Source organism: Cygnus olor, chromosome 3 (genome assembly GCF_009769625.2).
Source record: "Cygnus olor isolate bCygOlo1 chromosome 3, bCygOlo1.pri.v2, whole genome shotgun sequence".
NCBI lineage: Eukaryota > Metazoa > Chordata > Aves > Anseriformes > Anatidae > Cygnus > Cygnus olor.
The window spans coordinates 62492796-62518667 of record NC_049171.1 but is presented as its reverse complement, the minus strand read 5'-3'; the positions used below and the strand labels follow the sequence as shown (position 1 = coordinate 62518667).

Below are 25872 nucleotides of genomic sequence, written 5' to 3'. Positions count from 1 at the left end.
GTTTATTTATTTATTTATTTATTTTCTGATTTTTCAGTACAGTAACATCACATCCCAGGAAAAGATAACCAAGCAAATTAATGAAAAAAAAAATTTAAAAAGTATCATTCTGGAATAAACATATAACTTTTTTTTTTTTTTTTTTTTTTTTTTTTTTTTTTTTTTTACTAAATGCCAGTGCATTTTAAATTCGGTTTTTATTTCTTAACTTGGTTTAACTGTCAGTCCTAACCAGACCTTCTTTTCTGAGACATTATCCCACCACCAGCACTTGGGACGTCACGGTGGTTCATTTTACACTCTGCAGACATAGGCATCATTGACGTCAGTAAAGCAGGCTTCCCTGAGAGTGAAATTGTGCTCATTCACAGCAGCCAAGGATCTTTACTGCATTTAGGTGTTGCTCAAAGTTTTGGCTTATTGATATTATTCACTATTGGGTTAAAATCTGATCTATTTTCCTGCTTAGAGATAGAACATGCAAAAGTATTTGCTGAATCAGAATCTTGATATGAATTTTCTTTTGTAGGAAAGGATATCAGAGTCATAAATTTACCTTTTAAAGCTACCTATTGCCAAAACTTCACAATAAAAATTAGTAATTTCCAACCAAGCAAACACAGCTTTATGCTAAGCCCCAGCAGGTATGTTGCTGTGGGTTGTCTTCAGCTGACACCTGAACTGAGTTCTCTGCTTGTTTTCTTCCTACTGTGTTTTCCATTTAAGCCCACCTGATAGTTGGCTTCCCTCGATCCTTGCGTAGTTTAAACAAGACAGATATGAGGATGCACTCGTCTCAATTCAAACAGCCTGGTGAACAGGTTTTTATCAAATGACTATTCCAAACAAATATGTCTAAGAACTAATGAAGACATTATGTCCCAAAATAAAACCAGAAGAATTTAATATGAGAGAATGACTGCTTTCTATCTTTTGCTAATCGATACCGACAGCTTTGCTGTTGTAAGATTATTGCTTGGGATTCCTTTTGTGTTTAGTCCTTGCTTAAACACCATTCGGCCTGTTTGCACCATGTTCTTCTCATCATTTCTACAAATATGGCACACGGGCACCCAGCTGTACTGCCCGTAACAGAAAGGCAGCAAAAGTCTTCCGAAGCTGTCCATTGGTAACTTGTTTGGACTGAGGTCTGAAGAAAGGTGTTTTTATTCCTCATAACACCAGATTGTGTTGCTTTTGTTGTTGTTCTTTCAAGGAAAACTTGAAGACGAAAGCCTTTTTATGCTTCGTAGATGAGAAGAATTAGTGACTTCCCGTTTTTGCATATGAGTATCACCCCCAAAACCATTTCCTGTAGAATGCCACCAAGTCTTTGCTTTGTGCTCAACTGTCTGTGGCCTTGCCCCCAAACTCCTCCATGCACCAAGGAGCTTCTGAAAAATTACCCATGGAATTGTTTACTTCCCATTCCCTCAAGCAACAAAGGCTAAAACTGTGTATGAGAATTACTGTCATTCAGAGTATTTTGTTCTCAGTTATGCAGCCCCAAAATGCAAACAAAGGGCGCACTGGATCCGTCCCAGGATCCCTTCTCCTCCTGCTTCCGTTTCTTTCATCACACTGATGCATCAGCTGCGGAGGGAATGGAGTTGGCCATGGGGCCGAAAGGGCCATACAACTGCTTTTCCCCAGAGCCCTTTTCACAAACAGTGTAAGACCACGTTCTTCTCTTTATCATACATCAGGAGTGGAGCCAGCAGCCCAGTGCCCAATTAAAATGACATAGCAGCTGTCAACAGTCGCTCGTAGGCTAAATCGGTTCTGGGGGAGCAGCCCATGGGAGCGACCACCCAATGCAGAGCCCATCGCCCCATCCCTGGAGGTGTTCAAGGCCGGGCTGGATGGGGCTTTGGGCAACCTGGTTTAGTGGGAGGTGTCCCTGCCCGTGGCAGGGGGGTTGGCACTGGATGGTCTTCAAGGTCCCCTCCGACCCAAACCATCCTGTGATCGCCTCTTCCAGGGGCAGGGCGCGGGGGCTTCCCAGGCCTGGGTTTGGCTTCAGCTCTCTCCAGGCCGTCCCGCGGCGGGGCAGGGCCCGGCCCCGGCTCCCCCCTCTCGCACCGGGCTCGGGGCAGGGGGCGGCGGCCGCGGCCCTCCCGGGGAGCCCCGCGGGGCCGAGGGCAGCGGGGCCGGGCCGCAGCCTCGGCGCCGGCCGCCCGGGAAGGGTGAGGCTGTGGCGGAGGCTCCAGTTCGGGGAGCCGCAGGTAGGCGGCGGCCTCTTGTGCTTTTCCCAGGTTGGCGGAGGCTGCTCCCCCCCCTCCCCTCCTCTCTCCCCAGCTCTCGCTTTCCGGGTCGGGAGTTTGGTGCGCTCAGAAAAGTGCCTGCAGCGGCGCCGGGGTTCCCCAGGTGGGGTTGCTCCGGGCTTTCTCTCCCCTCCCCGCTCCTCCTCCCTCCTCCTCCTCCTCCTCCTCTTCCTCCTCCCCTCCCTCTCTTTCTCTCCGGCCGCTTTCCCTCCTTTGTGGCCGCATCCAGGGCTCCTCGCCCCCCCTCCCACGCTTCCTCCTCCCGCCCCGATCTCCACTTTCGGGGGGGACAGCCCCGGGCCCTTTCCTGTCTCCCTGCCGCCGGGCAGCGCGGCTGCTCGGGGTCTCTCCCCACCGCCGGGGCGGTGCGGTGCGGTGCCGGCAGCCCCCGCACATGGGCTCCGTGCGGGGCTCCCCCTGCGCCGGGGCGGCTCCGGCTCCCCGCCGGCCCCGGCTGGCGTAGCGCGCCCGCCCTGATTCATTTGTTGTTGTTGTCGTCCTCCCTCCCTCCCTCCCTCCTTCCCTCCTTCCCTCCTTCCTTCCCTCTCCTCTTTTTCGGAACTTTTTCGGGAGGCTCTCGGCGCCGGGGACGCTTCTTTCTCCTTCCCCCCCCCCCCCCCGCCCCCGCTTCCCCGCTGCTTTGCCCGCCGCCCCCCGGCCGCGATGCCGTTCCCCCTGCGGACCCTGGAGCCGCTGAAGCTGTGCAGGTTGGAGGAGGCCGGCGGCGACGGCGCCGAGCGGGGCGGCCCGGGGCCGGGGGACCCCCCCGGGGCTGCCGAGGGGGGCGGCCGGGGCCGCCGGGGCGCGGTGCCGCTCTTCGGGGCGCTGGAGCAGGTCAGCTCCTACGCGCTGGTGTCGCTGCTCATGCAGCTCTCCGACCTCTCCCGCTGCGCCGGGGACATCTTCGGAGGGATCCTGAGCGAGGCGGACTCGCTGTGCCACCGCAACGCCCGGCTCCAGCGCCGCCTGGGCGCCCTGGAGGCGCTGCTCGCCCGCCTCGACCACCGCAAAGTCAAGATCCGTGAGTGAGCCTCGGGGGGGGCGGCGGGGGTGGGGGGGACGGGGGCTGAGGTCGCTGTGGTCTGGCAGTGCCTCTGCCCGGCCGAAATCTCAGCCCCGAAACCTCAGCTCTGAAATCTCAGCCCCCAAGCCTCAGCCCCGGGACATCCGGGGGGCTGTCAGCGCTCCCCGCGCCGGGAGATGCCCCCCGGCTTACCCCACCGTGCTGATATGGGTTTGTGCTAGATTTGGGGTCAACCAGGCTCCTGACAGCCCAGCCCCTCCTGCCCCATTAGTTCTTTTGTGTGTGCACGGGGAGAGCCGGGTGAAGTGAAGGCTGGATGGAGTTCCCAGCTGCTCGCGCGTCTCCGCTCTCCTGAGCTCCTGCTTTGCTCTGCTGCGTGCAGGCTGATCCCGAGTTCGTAGCTGCAACTTCGTGCGGGGCGCAGACAGCAGGGTCCCGGCGTGGCCTTGCATTCTGACATAGCGACACTTCGGGGAGGTTTTTCTTAAGTTCCCATATCGGCCTGAAAATCGTCCCTCAGAAGTGACTGTGCAGAAGTGATTGTGCAGCTGCACGTGGCTACAGAAAGTTTCTTTCCCCAGCTTGGTCTGACTCGGGAGAAAGGATCATGCAAAAATTGGGTCTGCTACACGTAGTTTCGTTGGTGCATGTCCTAGCTCTCCGCAGAGTAAGTGAAAGATGGGTTTCAGCATCAGCTTAGCTGTCTCAGTGTGCTGGAAACAGTCACGAGTCACAGAAGGTGCGTAAGGTGTAAGCCTAGCCTACACAGGCTTGATGCCCCGAGACCACTGATAGGCTTCATTTCAATGGAAGTAGATAACCTGCTTTGCATATGGCATACTTGCCAACAAATTTGGGAAGGAAGGCCTTTCATAGATGGGGTTCAAAGAATATGGACCCGGTATGGGTAACTTGCCTGCTTCATTGCAGAATTATTCCTTATACCATTCCTTATGGTGTACTTCAGTCGATTCCCCCCTGCTTCCAAAGGAGGAAACTGTCATCGCTCTTACCAAAAGGCTATTTCTGTGGTTAGTAAGCGTTTGGCTAAAGTTTTGCGATAGCATGTTTGACTTCTTGGTACTGTGTGAGTGCTTGCCAAACTCAAGGAGCTTTTCCTCCTCACCAAGACAGATATATTCTTTTCCGCTAGTGTTATGTTAGCATGGCATGGCATAGCATGGTGCGTTCAGACTTAAAATATGAATGTTTTCCTGCTGGAGATACCTGCAGTAAGGTGCTGTATTACATCGACACCCTGATATAAAGCAGAATTTATTTATCTCTGTGTTTAAATAGGGAGCTTATTGCAATAAAGTGATGCAACACATCTAAAAAGAACAGTGAAATGAGGCTAGTGCTGCACTGTACAAACCCTGACATTTTGCACGTGTCAGACATTTGGTTATTGTATTCTCTCTTGGTCATCATTTGGCACAAGTTACATGTTTGCTACTTATTTATTGTTATTATTATTATAACTCAGTTCTTTGAGCTAAGCTTGTTATTGTTTTTAATGTAATGATCTTTCCTCTTGTCATGGCAATTCCCAAAACTGGGTGCAGTTCTTATGTTTGCCTTTCCCCACGTGGTTTTAAATTCTTTGGTAGTCTTTGCTGTCAAATTTCATTTCACTACCTAACAGTTGCGTTGCTGCTGCTGCTAATATTTACTTTTCAAAGAATTCATCATTAATTTTCGATTACTTTGATAAGTGAGATGTTTCTAACCTTTTTTTAAATTGCTTGAAATACAGCCGTCTTGCAAAGCAAGATTACTTTATTTGTGTATCAGGCCCAAGGAATTGATACGTAGGCTAACCATGTTGACATGAAGTTGCACGTAAAGACATGTCAGTTCTCTTGGTGCATGCTTTCTTCATATTGTAATCGGGCCAAGGGGACAGGGCAGGATGAGTTGTAGTTACCATCATGAAGTCCTCTGTAATGGCAGCCATCAAGGCTTCTCTGCAGATTTAACCCCATTGCTGGCTTTAAAGGGAAATATCTCCAAAACAACAAGAATGGTTTGGTTTAATTATGCTGGCTTTGTTTGGGAACAATGGCAAGGGTGGTGTTATTATTATTTTTTTCCTTTTCTTTTTTTTTTCTTCCATTTCTGAAGATACAGAAAGTTCATGGAGGAAACTGCTGGAGTGGGACTGTAAGAGGAACAAGGGTTGTAAATGAATTAAGCTACTTTCCCATTTAACAGATGCTTGCTCGTGAATGTTTTCTTGTGGAGGGAAAATATTACTAACTGTTGGACCTCTTGTGGCACACAGGCAGGAGAAACACAACATTGTATCAGATGATTTAAATATCCTGGTCTGGCTTTCAGGATGAGAGGATAGGACCTGTACACCTGCTTTTCAAATCATGGGTAATTTCCACTTGCAGAAATGTTTTCTGTTCTCTTTGTGCGGCCCAGACAATAATTTCCTCTTGGAAACAAAGCTTCTTGGGTGATCCCAGCGTGATCTTTTATGGGAAGGACCAGAGAACAGGCAAACTTCAAATATGGGTCAACAAAACTTTGTCTATGGTGGGTTGTTCTGCACAGTCAGGAACACTACTTGCCTGTCAGGCTGTATCATGTCCTTGCATGCATGTAGGATCCCTATGCTTCTAGGTGCTGCTGTCAGATGTATGTTTCTGCATATGAGGCTCTTAGTAGTTACTACGTATGAGTCTCTTAGTAGTTGATTACGTCTTGAACGATCTCTGCTGTTTCTCTTCTGTTACCAGCTCTTTGACACGCTTTAGTGAAAGCGTTGAGGTACATCCCCTCACTCCACCACATGCAGGAGAACTTTCTGATTTCACAGTCTGGCTGATAATGTCCTCTGTTGCAGTGGGCGCTGAATGCTTGCGACCTTTACAAGGGGGAAACTTCCTCATCTGTCAATGCTAGCTGGATTTCTGTAATGCCTGTCAACTGGGAGGCCTGTTTTCCAAGTGTTTTATACTGGTGTGCCGCGTACACTCAGATAGTTTAGTTTCACATATGCTTTAGGATATTGAAGGTAGCTTTCAGTTGTATGGGATCTCAGTGATGGTTGCTTTTTCCAGGGTCCACCACTGGTGATGGGGTTCACTGGAAAGGTTCAGCTCTCTGTGGTTTCATTTGGCTGTCTTAACCTTTACATCGACGGTGGCAGAGAAGTCTCTGTTCATGACCCACGGCTTAGAGACTTGTGCCTGACTCCCTCTTGCAATTAGGGGATATTTGTAAGGCCATTTGGTGAAATGCTTTCCTGACACTTATTTGAGCTTTGCATGATGAGCAGGGTGTTGTGCCATAAGAAGGGACATCAAAATTTGAGACACGTCCCTGTGGGCCTGATGACTGGTTTATAACTCATAGTGGTGGGAGGCACTGATGGCTCAAGGTGGTTTATGAAAATGAAGTGCCGCATGCAGTGCTTGTGAGCTGACTTCAAGTGCAGTAGCCTCATCTAGAGAATTAATTAGATTCAGTAGATTTTCGACGCTCTTTCATCAGGTTTTCATTAAGTTTGTGTGCATTGCGTGGTGCTTTGTTGTACGTTTCCAGCACACAGTCACCGCAGCATGGTTTGCACCATAGAGCTTGCTTAACAGCTTTTCATTTTCTAGGCACTGTGCATCTGTATTTGTGACCTAGCATTAAATGATGTAGTTTTCATCACTTTCCATTCTTAAATGTCAGGGTGGGTGAGGACAAGCGCTGCTTTGAAGTGATCAGAGCTCATCAAAAGGTGTGTGATGGCAGCAGAGAAACCTGGCGTGAATTACAGGGTCTGCTCTTGGGAAACGCTGTGAGGCCTTAAACAGTCATTGTTTCTATAGTGAACACCGAAGGATGTTTTTTCCATTAATACTTGTCTTTCACCATCAGCAAATATTTATGCAAAAATTAATATTGCTGCTCTTTTCTCTGAGTCCTAATGGTTTGACAGACTGGAAGGCTGTCCCTTCCCTCTTCTATGCTGTTTATTTTTAGTCATTCTGAAGAGATGTTTTGAGAGAAATGCTGGGAGGTTAACCTAATGACAACTTCTGGTTCAGTTTCGCCAGTAGTAGGATAGGGTTTGGCCAGTTGTACCTCCTCTCCTAACAAGAAGAAACTGATCCTGTGGGAGGGAGGAAATGCTACCTCCTAATTACTGTTGTTGTTTAAAATCCTTCGGTGTTTGCTTTTAAAGGCACAGAGCATACTCATTTGATGTTCATGCGGAAAGTGTATGCATATGTATATGTTTTTTCATGTCTAAGCACATTAATGAAAGAGAGTGAGGGGGATGGGGAGCATGGCTTTCCATTTGTCTGCATGATGTAAGGACAATCCAGTTTACACTTCATCTCCTGCTATTTTGTTTAGTAAGTATTTTCCACTCTTTGTGTGTAAGGCAGTCCTGGAGCACATTTCCTGCTTTAGCTGAACAGGAAGCTTTATTCAGCTTATTCCTAGGGAAACCCCTCCTCCATCCCTAGCCACCAAAAGTGAACGTTATTCAGGACAGTATCGGCAGCAGGCAGGAGATGAACCGTCTGGCTGACTTTCTGGGCTTTCCGTAGCTTCTAGTGTAAGGAAAGTGGGTACGAGATATCCATCATCTTGGAAGAGCAAGAAGAAACCTTCTTTAGAAAACCCAACCAGAAAGAAAGAAAAAAAAGAAGGAGAGAAAGAAAGGAGAGAAAAAAAATCACAAACCATGTTGTGCTGAAGCTTTAGCAAGAAAGGACTGGCTTTCATCTGAAAAGTTCTGTTCAAACATTTGACTGTTTGGGTATTTGGGAGCTGCTGTTCAGCTACGATACTCTACAGATGCTTCAGGTGACCATGCACTGTGGTGCTTTTCTCCTCTCTGTAGCTGTGAAATATGAAGATTCAGCAGCAACTTGAAGCCATGTTAAACAGTTAATTGCTAAGTTCGCCTAAGAAGAAGAAAAAGGAATTTTCTCTTTTACCCTGTTGTAATTATTCAGATTGCTTCTGAGCAGCAATATAACTCTTCTTTTATTTAGCTAGTGCAAGACTAATTATCTGTGGAAATTCAACCTGATCCAAAGGAGATTTCGCTTGAAATAAGCAGGAAGAAAGCCTGAGTTAGAAAAAGATTTCCCATGGGGACAGTGGGCCAAGTCGCTGTCCTGCTGAGTGGCAAAGCTCCAGTTGAATTCAGTTTGATGAGGATTTGGCTTGCTGTTTTGAAAACAGTTGACACTCTTTGGCTGAAATTTAGAGCTGCTTTGTGTGTTGCTCAGAACCTATTATACAACACCTATGAAGATTTATTTCTGTAGATCTTATGATTGGCTTGATCGTTCAGGAAAACGGTGTTTGGGAGAGGTAGTTAATGAATTAAACATACTCATATTTGGTTGTTTTTAATTAAGATCTATTTTGAGCATTCCTAAATATTTAAGGAAACAATAAAATGTCCTCAGAAGTTTCTCTTCCTATCCACATTGGCACAATCTCAGCTTGGTTCAGTGAGAGCTAGTAATCTTGGTCTTGTGGGCTTCTCTCCTAAGCTGCTAATATGAAGTTCCTGCAGAAGAGGCATTTTTTTGGGTGAACCTAATAACAAACATAAAACAACACAGTGGAAGCCGCTGAAATTCCTCAAAACCTCTGCCTTGGAGTTGAAACCAGCCTCTCACTAGTGGAGATTCAAGTGAGGTTTCCAAGGGGGATGGGGAGCAGACGATGCCACACGTGCAGAGTTGATTCTGAAGCACTTGGTGCCATGGCAGCCATGGGATGCTGCACTTAACGTGTCTAAGGCCAGGTCTACCGTGGTAATTCTTACTCAGGGAGAGGATTACTTGCCTTGGGGAGAAAAAGAGGAAGGGAGAGGTAGCAGTATGGTTATGCTTGGCGTTTTGAAATCCTATTTTTCCAAAACTGCTTTGACTGCTGCCCCTGAGGAGCTGGTGTTAGTGCAGTACAAGCAGAAAGGGCAATTGAGAAATAGGAGGAATTAAAAAATGCACATCGAAGGCTTGGCAATTATGCAAAGTCACAGTTTCTTCTGTAGTCGTAAACTAGTTATCAGAAGAGAAGATCAAAGCTGTCCATCCTAACAGTTAACGAGATCAATTAAACATGGTAATTAAATGTTGTTCTTGGCTGCAGGTTTGATATGAAATCTGCTGATTGGATGGCGGTACCAGAGAGCCTGGGTGACATGCCACTTAAGAGACTGGAAAAAAAATATCTTGGTACCTGTGGGTTAAGCGCAGATTAATGTGGGTGGACTTGGCAAGTTGTTTGTATTTATATCGGACTGTGTTTTAGTTGGGCAGGGCTTCTTCTAGCTGCAGGCTGTCATGTTTTTTTTTCTTTGTCATTTGGGAGTTACAGCGCTTTATGTTAAGTCGTTTTTATTTATTTATTTATTGGTCTCTTGTCCTTTAATCAGCACGGTCCGTATGAGATTTCCTTGCCCTTTGACAATTAAGAGTAGTTAGAATACAAGCGTTTAAGGCCCTGCTTAATGTGGTTTAGCTTGCGTCACCTTGCAATCTCGAGGCAGAGTAGTTATGCCTGCAGAGAGTCAGCGCAGAGTAATTACTTTGCCATAACTCCTCTGGGCAATTTCCCCATCAGAGACACTGGTCTACGTGTTTGTTTTTTTTTTAGGTTAAGGCCTGTTTTATTTTTCTTCATCCTTCTCTGTAGTAGTCCAGGCTTCTGACCCCACATGTACTCTGTGGAGCACGTACTCCATCTCCAGCACCCATCCTGCTCCTGGTGTGGGCACTCTGTGATGGCCGTCCTGCCCCTTGCAGGCCATACCGTACCTGATAAAACAGGCCGCGGGCATCTCCCCATCCTGACATACAGCACTCTGCGTGTCCAGTAGTTGGGAGGGTATGGGCAGGAGAGACAGAGACAAATGGGGTGAGATTTGGTGGAGCTTCTGGCTTTCTCATGACAACCCTGTCTCAGCCCTCCATTTCGTACCCCTGGGTGTTTGCCCCAGCGTAAGGCCTTCCCAGCTGGGGCTGTGGTGCAGTGGCAGTCTTAATCCTGTCTGAATCTGTCCCTTCAATGACTGAACCAGTTCATTGTGCTGGTTTTCAAGCGTTTAAAAAATAAAATATCTGGAAGCAATAGCCCCATGAAGATCTGTCTCTTCTAAAGCCTGTGCGTGCATTCCTGGCAGCAAGCTTCAGGCCTCAGCACATTGCTGTGGTGCAAAGGTCTTGAGATCTTGATAATAACAATGGGATTTTTGTTGTTTTTTCTTCTTTTTCATTTTTTTTTTCTTTCAGCTGCCTGAGGAGTTGGTAGTCAGTTCCTACTTATACATAAGAATTCAACTGAAGACTTCCTATGAACTAAATTTTTAATGCTTCCCTACCAAACACAGAGACACCTGCTGCTCTGCTATCGTAGTATAAATCAAGAGCAAACCATTTACACCATTACAGTGGTTGAAGTAGGAATATCCAGGTATTACTTGAACTAAAAAGCTCATAGGAATTCACTTTAATTTAGCTCTGTGGCTGAGTTCTTGTAACTTTTGAGCTTAAACGACATTTTCATGTTTCAGTGTGTTTAATTTCCCTAATCTGCATGTGAGCAGCAGGCCTGTTTTAATCTGGAATTTAATATCTTGACAATGAGTGGACCTGTTAAGTTAGTTGATTGGATGTTCTTTTCACTGTAATCAGGTTTTAGTCTAAGTAAATTTTGATTGTAATTTTTTAAGTGACTTAGCTCCCACATTTCAGACATTAGGACTATGGCAGATGCCTCCTGAAGTAAATTGGAACTACGGATGCTTACTGTATTTGAAAATTTGAGCCACTTAATTTTTCTACTAGCAATAAATAGGGATTCCAGGCATACTGAGTAATAGTGACTGTTTCTTTTTTTTTTTTTTTCCATTTTTTTTCCTGGTTGAATTGCCAAGTGGAAAATGAATACAAGAGGCTTCTACACGTGAACATTTTCTCTTCATTCCTCCTAAGTTTTTTTTTTGTTTGTTTGTTTGTTGTTTTTCCCTTTCCTAATCAAAATGCTGGCTACAGAAGAGCTCTCATCAACTTCTAAGTGGTGAGATAAATATTGCCATGCATTGGCTTACTACATATATTATTCTAGGTCAGTTGTCACATTGATAAGCTTTCCCAACAGTCTGGGGTTGAGTAAGAAAGCAAGCTTAGCCTTTCTTCTAGCAAAGGGACATCTGTCTTCTGTTTTCTACTTTGGCGAGTTTTGGCTTTTGGCAACAGATGGAGTTCTCTTATGGGAAGCTCAGCAGGACCTGAGAGGAGTGCTTTGTAGGTTATCTCTAGTGGCACCTTTTGTTCCTATTGTATGGGAGGAAAGAGCTCCCAAGTGAAGGGTGTTGGCTTTCCCTGCCTATTAAATATATAGTTGGGGCTAAATAACTGAATCTGTTCGAATGGCTTGAAAATGGCTTGAAAAACCAAGTGAAGTTTGACTAATGCAGAATCTTTAAATGTTAAAAATTGAACCACAAAATATTAGCCACATGCTTCTTGGAGGTGCTTAAAAATGTTGAATTAGAAAAAAGGAGGCCAACTACCAGCAAATGGGAACAAGCTCTTACAAAGTTCAAGTAAAGCATTTATTTTTATTAGGTGCGGCATGTGATTTTCAATTTAAAAGAAATATAGGACATGCAAAGTTTGCTTGATTACACAGCAAGATCTGCCTACCTTCCCCTTCCTCCTTCCCTCCCTCTCCTCTTCCCTCTCTCTCCCTTCTGGACCTGTTGCAAATAAAATAATTTTTCCTGAAATTCTTTTTTTTTTTCTTTTTTTTTTTCTTCCAATATATGCAGTAGCCAGTGAAAACATCCAAGAATCCAAATTTCTGGAAACAGTCACTCTGTAAGATTGAAATGTATGTTAATGAATAAATGATAAATAATGCAGCAAAGTGTATAGTTATAGTCTGTCTTACACTATTTTGATTTGTAGTGTTGGAAGGATAGAGGCCATGTATTGTGCAGCAGAGGAACAACATCTGCAGTCTGGGAACTTTAACATTTTACATATGAGAAAGAACTTACTAAGATGTGGCTGCTCTGGGTGTGCAAGGTGTGCTGCCGCAGCCCTGCCTCCATGCTCGCGAAAATCCCCCGCAGCATCACGTAGGATTGACCTCATCCTGGGGAGGCAAGCGCTGATCCTAATGATGGTGGTTTGAGTAAACAGATTATTGCAGCTGATTTTGAAATTATAGTGACAGTTATAATTATATCATAATTATAATAGATGGTATGCAGGGTTGTAATCAATAATCATCCCCTTTAGTCAGGAAAGGAAGGAAAGCTGGAGAAGTGAGGTGAACGTGAGGCAGGTCTCCTGCCCTGCCCTGTCTCGGTGGCCATCAGTGGGCCAGGGCCATTCAGCTGGATGTCCCCTGCATGGAGCAGAGGGACGCTGTTCTTGTCCTGAGGGACGGTGAAGCTGCAGTGTCAGCCTTCTTACCAATTTCCTTAAAACATGAGAAAGTATTTATGTAGTGCACCCACAATGCAGATTTAGCTGTGAGCATAAGGCTCTCTGCCCTTAAAGAGCCTAGTCTTAACGCACACAAAGCAAGCTAGAAGATATCAATTCAGTGAAACGTGGTTTGAAAAGACTTGGGTTGAAGAAACCAACATTTCAAAATAGTTATGGGCCTTCTTGAGGTCTAGATGAAGAGCAGGTAATTAGAAATCCGCTGAGTGTTTGCCTGAGGCAAGGAATGCCACAAAAACGCGGAGCTCTTGGTGTTTCTTTGGTTCGTCACGTTACAAAAGCCTGTTTTTTCTGTATCTGCTACAGAGACATCATGTCTATGTGACTGTAAGGAAGACCAAAACCGTCTGCAGTGCTCGTTATCTGGCCTGCTCCCACTCGTTGCTGAGGCTGGCTCAAATTCTGTAACTCGTGATGACCCCTCTGGAAAGCCTGGTATATGGGATGGGAGGGTGTGCGGTTTGAGACGTGTTGTTCTGGCCCTGTTGCTCTCAGAGAGCATGTTCTCCTCCTCTCCCTTCCCTTTTCCCAGCACACATAATACTGTAGATTTTTCCTTACTGACCATTTTGTTGCTGTTAGTAACCTTGCTGGCAAGTTTTGAAACTTGCTGCAGTCTGGAAATTGCTACAGTTTGTCAACAGGAGAATGAGGAGTACATAGTTTAGCTTTCTACATAATGTACTGCAGGTTAATGCATCAAATACTTGAATGATTTAAATACATTATGTGGTACAACCAGTAGAAAAATGAATTAGGTCACAGTGGACAAAAGCGTGTCTTCATTTGAACTCATGTCAGCTTGGCATGTTTGTGCTTGGTTTTGTCACTAGTTATGTCTATACACATAAATATTTTTCATTTATATTATTATTAGTGGCTTATAAAAATAAATATGAATACTTTCCCAGAAGTGGGAAGGCACCTCCAGAGATCATCTAGTCCAACCCTCTACACACAGTAGGCACAGCTTGAGCTGGATGCTGAGGGCTGTGTCCTGTTGGGTTTTGATTATCTCCAAGGGTGGAGTGTCCACAACCTATCTGTGCAACCTGTGTCAGTGTTTGATCACCCTCTCAGTAACAAAGTTTTCCTTCTGTTTGAGTGGAATTTCTTCTATTTCAGTCTGTGCCAATTGGCTCTTGGCAAAGTAGTATAAACAGGAGTGCTTGTAGACTCTTCCTTCCTAGAAGGTTGGCCAAGAGGGGTGGTAATTTGTCCACTCAGGATGGGCAACCTGAACAAGAGAGATGGAGTACTCTGCGGCCTTAGGTAAATGTCTTAACACATTTGTTGGAAAATGGTTGGGTAAGGGAAAGTATTAGTTAATCAAGTAGCAAAGCTGGCAGCCAAAAATCACATAATTAGTTACAGGAGGACTTACGACCTTGCAGTGCTTCTGTGGAATAACTTTAATAGTCTCAGCAAAAAAATGCCTACTGCTTTTGTTGAAGGACAAAATAATAAACTTAGTGATCAAAAGGATGGAAACTACCTCCAGTGGAGATAGTGGAAGCTATTTCCGCTGTCTCACCTTACAGATACTATTGGCAATGTCTCTTTCAGAGTGGAAAGCATTCGGTGTTTGCAGGAGGCGTCCTGAACAACCCTAATGCATGCCCAAGAATTTCAGTACCAGCTTCCTTTTCAAAATTCTGACAAAGATTCTTGGCTAGGTTTTTGGAAACTGTCTAGGATCTAGGTTACATTAAAACAATAGCCTTTTTTTTTGCTTGTCACCAGGAGCTTTATTAAGCAGGTTAGGAAGGATACTGTATAGTTCTGTTCTTCATTTTGCTGGAGACAACCAAGAGAACTCCATTGAGAATTACAGAAAACATCTTTTTCATCATCCACAGCAGCAGTAGGTTGAATAAAGTAGTCCCTCAGTAGCCTGAGTTGCTGTTAATGAATGTATTTTCCTATCCTTCCCCTAACTAAGCGCCCTTTTAGGCTGAGTTAATTGGCAGGACTTTGTACACATGATGGTGCTTTAAATGAAACCTGTGATTTAAGGGCTAAATAAAAGCTGTTGGAGAAAAAAATCACTTATTTTAAAATGTTTCTTTTTTTACTTAGACTCCAGGATTATCTGGTACTTTACATAAAATATTACTTACACACACAATAGTAAACTATTATTATACTTTTTTTTTTTTCCCCCAAGGAAAGTTCATAAACTCTAGTTAAAGTATCCAAATTCACATGGAGGAAGCCAAACTGGCATTTGATAAAGCTATATTTAAAACTCTTGGCAGGACTTTTGCCATATGAAAGATATTATGTATAAGTTCTTGGAATAAAACTTCAAATTTGAGATGTCAATTCAAAAGACTATCAGATCATTCTAAAATTAAGAGATTTAAATACTACATCACCGTTTTGCATCAGAATTCTCTTGTCCTACACTCTCTTTGAATTGTACATGTAAATTGATTTTTGTTGTAGCACCTTTGGGAAATATGCAGTGGATAAGCTTGCCATTTCAGGTATTTGGCACCTCTGTTGCTTTCTACTGTGAAACCTTGCAAAAATGGGGTTCGCTGAGAAGTCTGGCTGTAAATACTTGAGCATAATGAATGTTTTTTTTCCCCCTATTGTGTACCTAAGGAGAATAGTCATAGCCTGTGGAATACATCCTGTTTTCTATGCTGCTGTGAAGCCATTGATTTTTGTAATGTCTTCTACATTTTTTTCTTTTGCTAAGGCCACCACCACCCAGGACTTCTCAAAGCCAAAGTCTTGAGTTTTTAATCAAGCTTTGTTACTGTTTGTAATGACTATGGTATAAGAGCAGGACGGCAGTGGTGGGGTGAGCGGTGGCATGTTGGGTCTGGTGCTGTGGACTTCTGCCAGCGGTCTGGGGTGTCCTGGAATCAGAAAGTGGGTATTGTGGCTGTCTGTGCTGCCATAATTATTTGATGTTTCCTTTGCTTTTTTATTTATTTTTTTCTTCTTCTGCAGATGGAGAAGGTAAAGTGGGTAGACCAGAAGGCACAAATTGAGATGGACGGATTGAAATGAAAAAAGATTAGCCTGGGAGGCAAACATCAGTCCCATTGAATTAACGAGGGTCTGTCCTCTGCAGCCACCTTGCAGCCAAGTTAGATTATTGTGTATGTTTTACTGTTGCCAGTTTTTTTGACAGGCTTTTATTTATAAAACCCAGATGAATGGGAGGGGCAAAAGTGCAACTTGTTTTGTTTTGCTGGAGGGAATTTTAGAAGAAGAGTAAGTCAAAAATCCTTAATAGATAAAATGCTGTGGGTGAGATCCTATGAATAGTGGTGATGCTTAGGGTGCTCAGGGTTGCCAGCATCCCTATGAGACCTCTAATAATGACCAGCTCTCTTGTACTGTAAGCTTGTAGGATCTTCTATAATACAATGATTTTGGAAATAGTCTCCACAACCTCTCTGAATGCCTGTTGTTTTGCTGACTTGGACTGATTTTGAAAATTAAGACAGCTTTAATGAACAATAAAAATAATAGCATTATTCCCTGTAATACTTCATAGATTTTGAAATACAAGGCATTGTTCTTCATCCCAGTGTTACATGAAATTAATACTTTATTATCATCATAACATTTCATTTAGGTGCACTGAAGAAGTTCACCACATCAATAACTTCGATAATGATCGATATTAGGACGGCCCAAAGCTGCCTCGGGTTACCTGTTCACCTGCTCATATGCCCAAAGACACTCTCTGCAGCACTGTGATTAATGCTTGCTCCTTCAAATCCAGCTTGTGCTGGAAGCCGTCTCGCTAGTCTGTTGATTAATTCCTGTGCTGAAATCTTTCCTTCTGCTTCAACAGTCCTCAAAAGCCTTTCTCAAAAATCCCCACTTTGATTAATTCTAGCAGCCCTTTGCAAACAAATTGAAGGAAGTTTTTACCACAGAAACTGGTTAAGGATTATAATGTACACATACCTTATGAAGTAATTTCGGTATGTCTGAGAATTTCTGTGGAAAGGGTCAAAAGCTTTTTGACTTCGGTTAAGTAAATTTCATAAAAGAGGTATATGTGATATCCCCAATGATTAATAGCTCTCAAATACTTACTCCAGCTGAGTTATGCAATATGAATCTCTGAAGAATTCACAGTAAAAAGTTTGTGAATGGTAGACGTGAATGTCTGCAGAGGCTTTTGAAATTTTATATGTGGAAAGTGCTAATGGGAAAAATATTTTGCATAGCACCTAAGGTAAGGACAGGGTCCAGGATTTTTTGAGGCCTTGAGTTTAACTCCCACTGATTTAATACTTTGGGGCTTTGCTATAAATTGTTCCTCATGCTTCTGGCAGAATAAAAGTTGAAAGAATTCAAGGAAATTAGATTAAGGTTGAGAAGTAAAAAGTAACAAATGTAAAGGTGCGTAGCTCATTCTAACTGCTGCATGTAAAAATATGTTATAATATACTTCAGATTGTATGATAGGGTGCTATTTCTGAGTACCTCAGTATGGATTATTTTTTTTGGCAGCATGATGATTAACACTTACATCAGTCCTAAATCTTTCAGTGCTTTTCGCTTGCAACCCAGAAATTGGAAATGAACAGACACTTACTGAAAAAATCTTTCCAATAGTTTCTCTGGTCTGACCATGGAGAAGTTTTCAGTATGATCAGAAAGCTCAAGTGAAATTTGAAAGCTTATGGCATCTGTACTAATAACAAGGCCCTGAAGATCACAGAAGAAGTTAGGAATTTTGGGGGTTTTGTCTGAAAATGGAAGTTTTGGCTGTGTGTGCTTCCCTAGGTGGCTGGAGGTAGAGCAGGTTCATTCTTGTCCTGGAGCACTGGGGCTGGAGTTCACTCGGGATACCTTGCATTGTTTGGCTGCGGGGTGCGGGAGGGGAGCAAAATCAACAGTTTCAGTAGTTAGGTGGAAAGGAAATGTAGTAAAACTCTTGTTGTGGTAAAGGAAAAACATACCTGAACACATGCTAGAATGAGATCTCCAATCCAGATAGGCATCCAGCCTGTGTTTATCTTGCCTGTGTTGTTCCCCCTCACTGCTACCTCAGAAAAAGCTTTGAACGATGAGGCTGCCGGGGCTCTCACTTTGTCCCAGGCTGCCTGCACTGCCACAGTCGTGTTCCCTTCTGTTTGTCCATCACTTGTGGGTCAATGTCTTTTCTGGTACCATGCAACCATGATTTCTGCCCAGTTTATATGGCAGTGGTGGCTTTCAGGTCTCAACATCCCATGTCTGGCAGCAGTACCCCTACTTTCAGTTGCCTGACGAAAGTGACAACCCAGATAGACTTGTCCTGTAGGCTGCTGGTGGGACCACTCCTGCTTCAGCTGCAGACCTGTTTCTTTGATGCTGGGAAGAGGTAAGTATTTCTACTAATAAAAATAACATCAGGCCTAATCTAAGATGAGCGGTACTGAGCGTGGCTGACTGGTTTGCTGGTGCTGTGGTCTGCCTGGTGGTACAGGCCGCTTCGTGCAGTAGTGTGAGATTGTGTTCAGAGACAGAAATTGTTTCCAGTCAGAGCCACAGCACAGACCTCGAGACACTGTGCTAATAGGGCTTTGATGATTATTAGGAATAAAAAGACGAGAACTTTTGCTAATGTAGGAATGCAGTGCAGTGTCTTTGTTTCACTGAGACAAAATGCAGACAGTCATGCAAGGCAGCGCTGTCCTTTCTGTTGCAGGGGAAGATGGATCTTTTGCAGTGCTGCAGCTGGTGACCAGCAGCTTCTTGCTGTGGTGTTTTACTTGGTCCATATCAGAACCTGCTGATTAGATGTGCAGAAGAGTAACAAGAAGCAAGGAGGAAAATTCACTGTAGTTGAAGCCATGCAGTAGTGGTGGTTCCTGTGGTCTCAAACATCAGGTCAAGACTTTAAAAGAGGTGTGGATTTCAGGCTGTGTCTCAGTATCCAAAAGGGGAAGCAAATGTACAGAACTGAATTTTATAAAGCCCTAAAATTTATTTATTTATTTATTTATTTTATTTTTGTTATGCTGAGGAAAGACACTTTACCCCACATTGCATTCATTTAAAAGGCTATTTCCTTTTTGCTGTTCTGTCTTGGTGTGTGTGCATACCAAAACACGAGGCAATGACAAAACAAAGTGCTACGGTGACTCCACAGGACAGGCAAAATCACTGGCTGGCACAGAGGCGGTGAAGCACATGTGTAGGGCATCTGGCAGCTCCTGGCAAGCAAATGTGCTGAACAACTTGAGGAAGCATGGCCAAGCGCTGCCATGTGGGGCTGCTGCCAGTTAGTGTGAGTTCGAGCAGCCCCAGGTTACAGTGGCACTTGAGAGAAAACCATCAAATGGGAGCCAGTTCTGGTACCTACTTGGCCAGCTCTCCGTCGCTTTATGACCACGTGGTGTTGGCACTACCTTTCTCCACCTCTTCAAAGCCAGTGGCAATGTTTTGGAAAGGTATCCTATTCCAAAATAAATGTGCACATGCAGATTTGCTGAGAATTAGCACAAAGTGTGAAATGAAAAGAGATTAGTTGTTTTGGTCTAAGTTGGTGTGTAGTTTAACTTTCTGTAACCATTCCCAAAGGATATAATAAATACTGAAATACTTAAATATAAGGCCTCATTTTCTTTAATAAATGGCTTTGAATAAAATGTTCTGAACTATTTTGTTGACTGTAGAGTGGCTAATGGCATGAATATGTTTTCAGTATTTTTGTTCAGCTTATGGGTTGATAGACCACTGTTTAAAATGATTCCCTGTTTATAAGTGCATTAAGCTAAAATACATTTTTTGAAATACCGTTTGAAAGTCATTATTGTCTTAAGATCAGATCGATAGTAGTGATGTTTTTAGGGTTTCTTTAAACGGACAAACAAAAAAACCAACAACAAAACAAAAAAAATTCTGCTCAACTCATTCCTTAAAATACAGCAATTCCCCCAACAGAAAATACTTTAAAACATTATTTTTAGCTCAAAAGTAATTAATAAATTAATAAATGAGATTTACTAACCTTCTTCTCACCTGCCTGCTATCTATAAGCTTGTGTGGCCTGATCTCCTGTATGGAGTCATTCATATTATTGCTAGCTGAGATCTGTTCTTGGTAATGTAATTCCCCACAGTAATGCTTTTTTATTTATGAAACCCTGAATGTCATCTCTGCACCATGTGTTTATGATGAGAGTGAGGTTTTTCAACCATAGGCATTACTCTAATTTACATGCCCGGAACTTCACTCTTTGTAATCTTCTGAGGTACTTGTTCTTATTCTTGCAATAATGGAAGTTCAGCTGAATAGCTATGAAGGCTAACCAAGCCCGTCCTTGCTTTCCGTACTGTTTGCTTGTTTTTATAGTTGTTACTTTTAAATTTTTTTAGCAAAGTCAGTAGTGTGAGTATTCTGAAATTCTTCCATTTTGTGGAAAGCACCTGGATGGTCCTGGTTTGCTCCACCTCGGTGCCTCCCAGTCTGGCCAGAGACGTCCCGCTCCCTGCTGAGGGGTGTCCAGCTCATCCAGCTGGCTCTGGGGCCAACCACCCAGCCCACCCCTGTTAATTACTATTCCTTGAGGACCGTGCTGCCGTGGCATCTGTTAGTCATTATACCTTCTTGAAAAATAAGCCGCTGGGAAGAATATATGAGGGAGAAAAACAGTGCGGTATCAGTTTAGAGCACAGAGTTGATAACAAATGCTGTAGTGCAGGTTTCTTGGCTGACATGGAAGCCTCGTACCTTCATACAAACAATATACATTTCTTTCATCACCTGTTAAATGAAGTCTGTGCCTGCTGCTTGCGGGTGCTTTGATTGTATCAGTAGAAAGCTTTGAAAATTCTTTTTTTTTTTTTTTTCTCTATCCCTTAGCCTGTGATATCTCCCCCCGCTAAGACATGGTTGTTATCTGGCTGTTCTCTGGATGGCTTTTCGCTTTGCTTTCTGAGGCAAAGTGGCATAGTGAGCACTGAGAGGCTCTGGTAATGCAGGGGTTGGAGCCTGCGTTGAATCAAGGCTGTGGGAGGTGGCACCAGGTGCTCCCTGGGACAAGCCTGGGAGTTGTCACTGCACTGGTGTCAGCAGCTTCCCTTCAACAAGGTGATGGGGTCGAGTTGGGATTTTTAGAACAGTTACAAACAGAATCTGTGCCGTGATTGTGAAATAGCTTCATACTTCAGCTCTCACTGTTTCGACCTAAAATTGGATGGATACGATTGCTGCATGTTCCCAAACAGAATAATTATTTCACACACTAATACATAAATAGGACTTCCTTGCCTGATACGATGCAAGAGTGACAGAGGCAAGTACAGTGTGTGTGCCTAGATGTTGGAGTGGTGATCTGCATAAAACTGCAGCACACTTCAATCTATGATGACTTATGTTTCAGGACAGCTTCTGTGTCTTTTCAGCAAGTTTCAGCCACTGGAGCATGTAGTTGATCAGAGAAACAAGCCAAGCTCAGATAACTGTGGAAAGAACCTGGAAGGAACTCTTTGTCTGGCATTGCTTACTGTAAAACCATATGTGCATAACTATGTCCTTGGGAGGATGTTAAGACATGCAGTTTCAACTTGATGTCCAGCAACTTACCTTGCAAGCTAAACCTGAAGGCCTAAGCTCAGCTGATACCTCCCTCCTAGATTTTTTAATTCTCTAAGGACAACTACAGGTAGCTTTCATTTAGTGGTCTCTTCAGACTGAAGCCTGTTAGCATGCACAAGCTGCAGACATTGGGCTGGTGTGAAATAGCAGCACTTTCTATCCCTCCTGTTGAAGCTGAGGTCATGGCACCAGAAAACGTGAAATTAGAGAAGAAGCCTCCCTAGGCTTTGTAGCTTAGGAGTTAGGGCACTTAGTTGGTTTCGCTTAATGTGGGGTTTGGTCAGTGCTCCAGGATTTTTTCTACTTTAGTCCAGTGATGTTTTTCATGTCTTTAATAATAATACCAACTGTTACTAATAAAAAGTTCTGTGTATCCAATTCTGGGTTCTCAGTTCCATGTAGTTTATAAATCTAATTCCTTTACCTAGATAGCCAAGTATTTTTGGCATACCAAAATGGAAAACTTTGCTTCCCGTGTTTCTCTGTACATCCCCTCTCTCTTGCTGTCTCTTTTCTTTGTCTGTATGGACTGGAATTTTCTCTTAGCTGAAATTCCTGTTTCTTTCACACACCTTGGGTATTCATTAGTTTTACCTATTGAAATTGATGCCAGACCTGTGTAGCTTGATCTACTGCTGCAATTAAATGCAAATTAAACCAGTTTTGCTCAACGTTAGTCTGCATTACAACTCAGTGATTAAAAATGCCCAGTGTCTTGAAAAACCTGAGTCACTGAACTTCTCAGCCTGGTACAGCAGCCTGTGACTTACATGGCAGGGGCAGAAAGCAGCTGATATTGAGTTCAGAGCACAGCAACACAGATGCCTCCCAGATCCTATATACGTAGGAGACAGAAAAATACCCCTTCCTCTTTGTAGCTGCTTTCATAGATATGGAAGAGGGTTTTTTAAAAGGCTGTTCATAAATGGTGTGTTTCATGCAACCAGAAACTAGTGCTAATGTCCAAACAGACAGGTCTGCACTTGTCTTTTTTTTTTTTTTTTTTTTTTTTTTTTTTTCTGTCTGTTGTTCTCTTTTGTTTTGCTGGAAACTCAGAGCTTTTAGGACTCCCCATAATCCTGCTTCCCCAGCAGCTGGGGTGGGAGGGCTGCTTCTCTGTGTCCAGCCCTGCCTAGCTCTTCTTATATTCATTGGTTTCTCATCTCCTTTTGCATTAAGATGAAGTTTCCTCTTCCTGCTTGGTGGTTGTTTTTTTCCTCTCTGTTTTCTTCCCTTGCACATCTCTATCCTGTTTTCCCTTGTTCTATACATTTCCATTTCGTATTGATGCTTCCTAAAAAGCTCTTGTGTTCTCGGAATGTTCTGGTTGTAACAGTCAGGCCCCTTAAAATGAGCTCTTTTTTCTGTGAGGTGCACACGGTGTCTGCTTTTGAATTTCTCCTTGGGATGGGGAGTTTGTTATTGCTCCACATACTTGCTCTGTACGGTGTTTGTAAGCACAACTACATGTACAATTTAGCTCTCAGCACTGTGTGATACCTAATAGATGTGCTGGAATGAGCAGGCATATTGCTATTGATAGTGGGTAGCTATTTACTGCCCAGTGTATAGTTATTGCCTAATTGCTTCTCATCAGTGTTGTTTTTTATCTGATTCCACCTCTATGCATGTGTTCATTTCTAACGCAAGTCTTAAAAAGTTTGGGAAACTGCCTTAAGATTGTCAAGCTGGTGACACTCGCGGGTTGTCTATCTGGGATGCTTGGTTTATGATCATGTTTTGGAACTTTGTCTACTCACATGAAGAAGGCATTTCTCAAAATCAACCCCAAGACAGAATCCAAACACCGTGTTATGTTTTTTTCCTTCGTTTTCAGTGTCTCCAATAGAAAACTATTCATTCAAAGGAAATGTTTAAAATTCATGGTGGTTTTATTCCTTGTCCCTAATGCTTGGTCATACGTAACGCGGATCCTGAGTGCTTAGGTTGTAGTTTGTCAGTGATGTAGTTAGAGTCAGGATTTCTGGGATTTTAGCATCATGTGGACTTTTTTGGTACCAGCATCATCAATGCACAGTACATCTTTTGACTTCTCTTGGGTAAGTGTGAATTTACTATAACCAGCCAGTCTGTAATTAATAGTCACAGTACCAGCGAGCAAACCGATCAAATGTTGCCTCCATGAAAGCTGAGATGACTGGCTAGCTAGCATTATAGTGTTTTTCACCTTTAATGATTTGTGTTGGATATGAACCAATGTTCCAATATTTGGACGTTGGTCAAACTGTGTCAAAACCCTTGGCTTTTGTGAGATGCATTTGTTCCCTGCCCACGGCCACTACTATGGAAGGAAGAGTGATACAGGTTTCACAGTGACAGCAGTATTTTTGTCTTTTAACCCGTAAGTAGAGTCTCGTGTTACAATGCAGAACCAAAATGCAAAGAGCTCTGGCTTGGGGGCTCAGGCTTTTGACCTTCTCTGTAGCTTTCTGGGTACATCAAAAGTACAAGTGGTGGCATTTTGTAAGAAGAAAATACACGCTCTCTTTTAAACTTGCGTATGCAGACAGTGTTGAGAGTTGGTTGAGCACTGGAGTATGATTGACAAGTCTTGAACTTTAATTAGAGCTCTACCAATGATCCTCCACAGAAACAGGGATAAACTCTTCCTGTGTCCCTGCATTCACTAAGAGATCTGATTCAAGTGAGCTAATAGGAAGCATCAAACAATTCAGTGAAGAGTGCATTCCTTCGGTTCTTCCTGTTGAAACCAAGGCCTCTCTCCATTTCCTATTTCAGCCTTGCTACCATTAGTAATCCCTCCTAAGCCTGTGCTGTGACTCCGAGTTTTGTGATCCAGCCGAAAGCTAAGCTAGGAGGAGGAGGAGGAGGAGGCTGGTGCATCCTCCGCTGGGGCAGTTTCCTGCCCTGCGCTTCCCTTTGGCTGCCGGAGAGTTAAGTCATGGGGAGTGGGCAGTGGGGCGGGGACCGAGGCCACACTTTTTTTTATCAGTAACTGAATTCAGCTGTGTGGGGCTTTGGCTGCTTCCCTTGCCGCTGCATACCTCACCATACCCCAGATCAGGGGGTTTAAATACGGGAAGCAAGGGGAGTAAAGTAGGGGCTTCTGTCCTGCTTGGGTCTTTGCATCCTGTGCTCCTCTTTGACGGTAACCTGTGAAGACAGAGCTGGGGAGTCGTGGGAGAGCCGTGGGCAGCCGTGGGCAGAGGCCCTGGTGGAGCAGCAGGAAGCCTGAAGGGAAGGAGGCATCCAGGTGGGAGCAGAGATAGCCGTCAGTAACAGTGGGGTCGGTCCGGCACTGGGGCGCCAGCCTGGGAGTGCTGGAAGGGGAGAGCAGCGGGGGGCCTAAAAGGGAGCAGATGGAAGTGGCAAAAGGGGGAGGAGGAAGGGGAGAATGTGCGTGTGTGTTTGTTTTCAAACAAGCAGAACAAATGTCAGGAGATGGAATTAGAGGGACTGGCGGGGGCTTAGAGCCTGGCTGAGATGGTGCTGGGGTGTCAGCTGCTGTGCTTGCGTGGGTGGGAATTGGTGTCCTCGGTACCAGACCTGGTACTTGAGGAGTATGTCAGAGGTCTTTGGTTTAGGCTTCGGAATGTGGCATTTAAGTAAAAGCAAATGTTCTGCTCTGCCCAAGGATGTCTCCTGCTAGCAGAGGATTTTTGTGCTACCCTCTCAGTTCATGATCGTGTCTGAGGTTGTATAAATTCCTGCAGCAGAGTGTAAAACCAGAATATAATCTGTTCACGCTGAAACATTTGCTTCCTGATCCTTCTGAAGGACCAACTTCCCGAGACTGAAATATAATAATGATTATTTCAGCATGCCCAACCTTGCTTATTGCCCTTTCCCAGTAATTGTTGCTGTATGTTTTGAGAGGAATACCCATTCATTTTTTCTGAATTTGCATCTTCTTACCAAAGTATAGGTTGAATCTGTTCTACAAAGTAATGAATGTGATTGAGAGAAGAGAAAAAAGAAAAGAAAAGGTCCCTGCCCTCTCCAGTACATTGTCTGTGGAAGTCTCATGCAGCTTGTCTTTGCTGGAGGATGTTTTCTCCACTGTCGGTTGCTATGTGAAATGCACTAACTCCAGAAAATTGTAATTGGTGATCTCAGGGGAGGTCAAATATAGAAATTCTACTTAACCATATGACATGAGTCCACTTAAAAGCCAACAGAAATAGAACTCAGCCACAAATAATATAATGCTGCAGTAGTAATAAGAGACTGTATTCTGTTTTTGTTTCTTTTTTTTCCTTTTATGTTCGTCCCTGCATACAATTCCTGGTAGATTGGTTTTGGGCATCAACCTTGTACAGCTTCAGATGAAGCATTCTCTGAGGAAGAACAGTGGTTTTTACCACAACAGATCTCTGCAGGGTCTGCTTAGAAGATCACAGGGTTCCTCTTCTGCCCAGCCAGGGCTTCTGACTTGAGAGGACTGATCTGCAATCAATTTGTAGAATTCAGATTTATCGTTTACAATCAATTGAAACTTTTACAATGAAAAGGAAGCTTGCTACTGGATATTTTTGCAGTAACTGGA

The 25872-nt window shown here is 43.9% G+C and overlaps 1 protein-coding gene across 1 annotated transcript in view; it reads left to right on the top strand.

Annotated features, from left to right (window-relative positions):
• Positions 1 to 2910: 2910 nt before the first annotated feature.
• The window catches only part of NHSL1 (NHS like 1), a 166684-nt gene continuing 143722 nt past the window's right edge, over positions 2911 to 25872 (top strand). Inside the window, exon 1 of the mRNA XM_040551755.1 lies at positions 2911 to 3285. Coding sequence (XP_040407689.1) covers positions 2928 to 3285 — 358 coding nt within the window. The 5' untranslated portion in view covers positions 2911 to 2927. The remainder of the gene's footprint in view (positions 3286 to 25872) is intronic.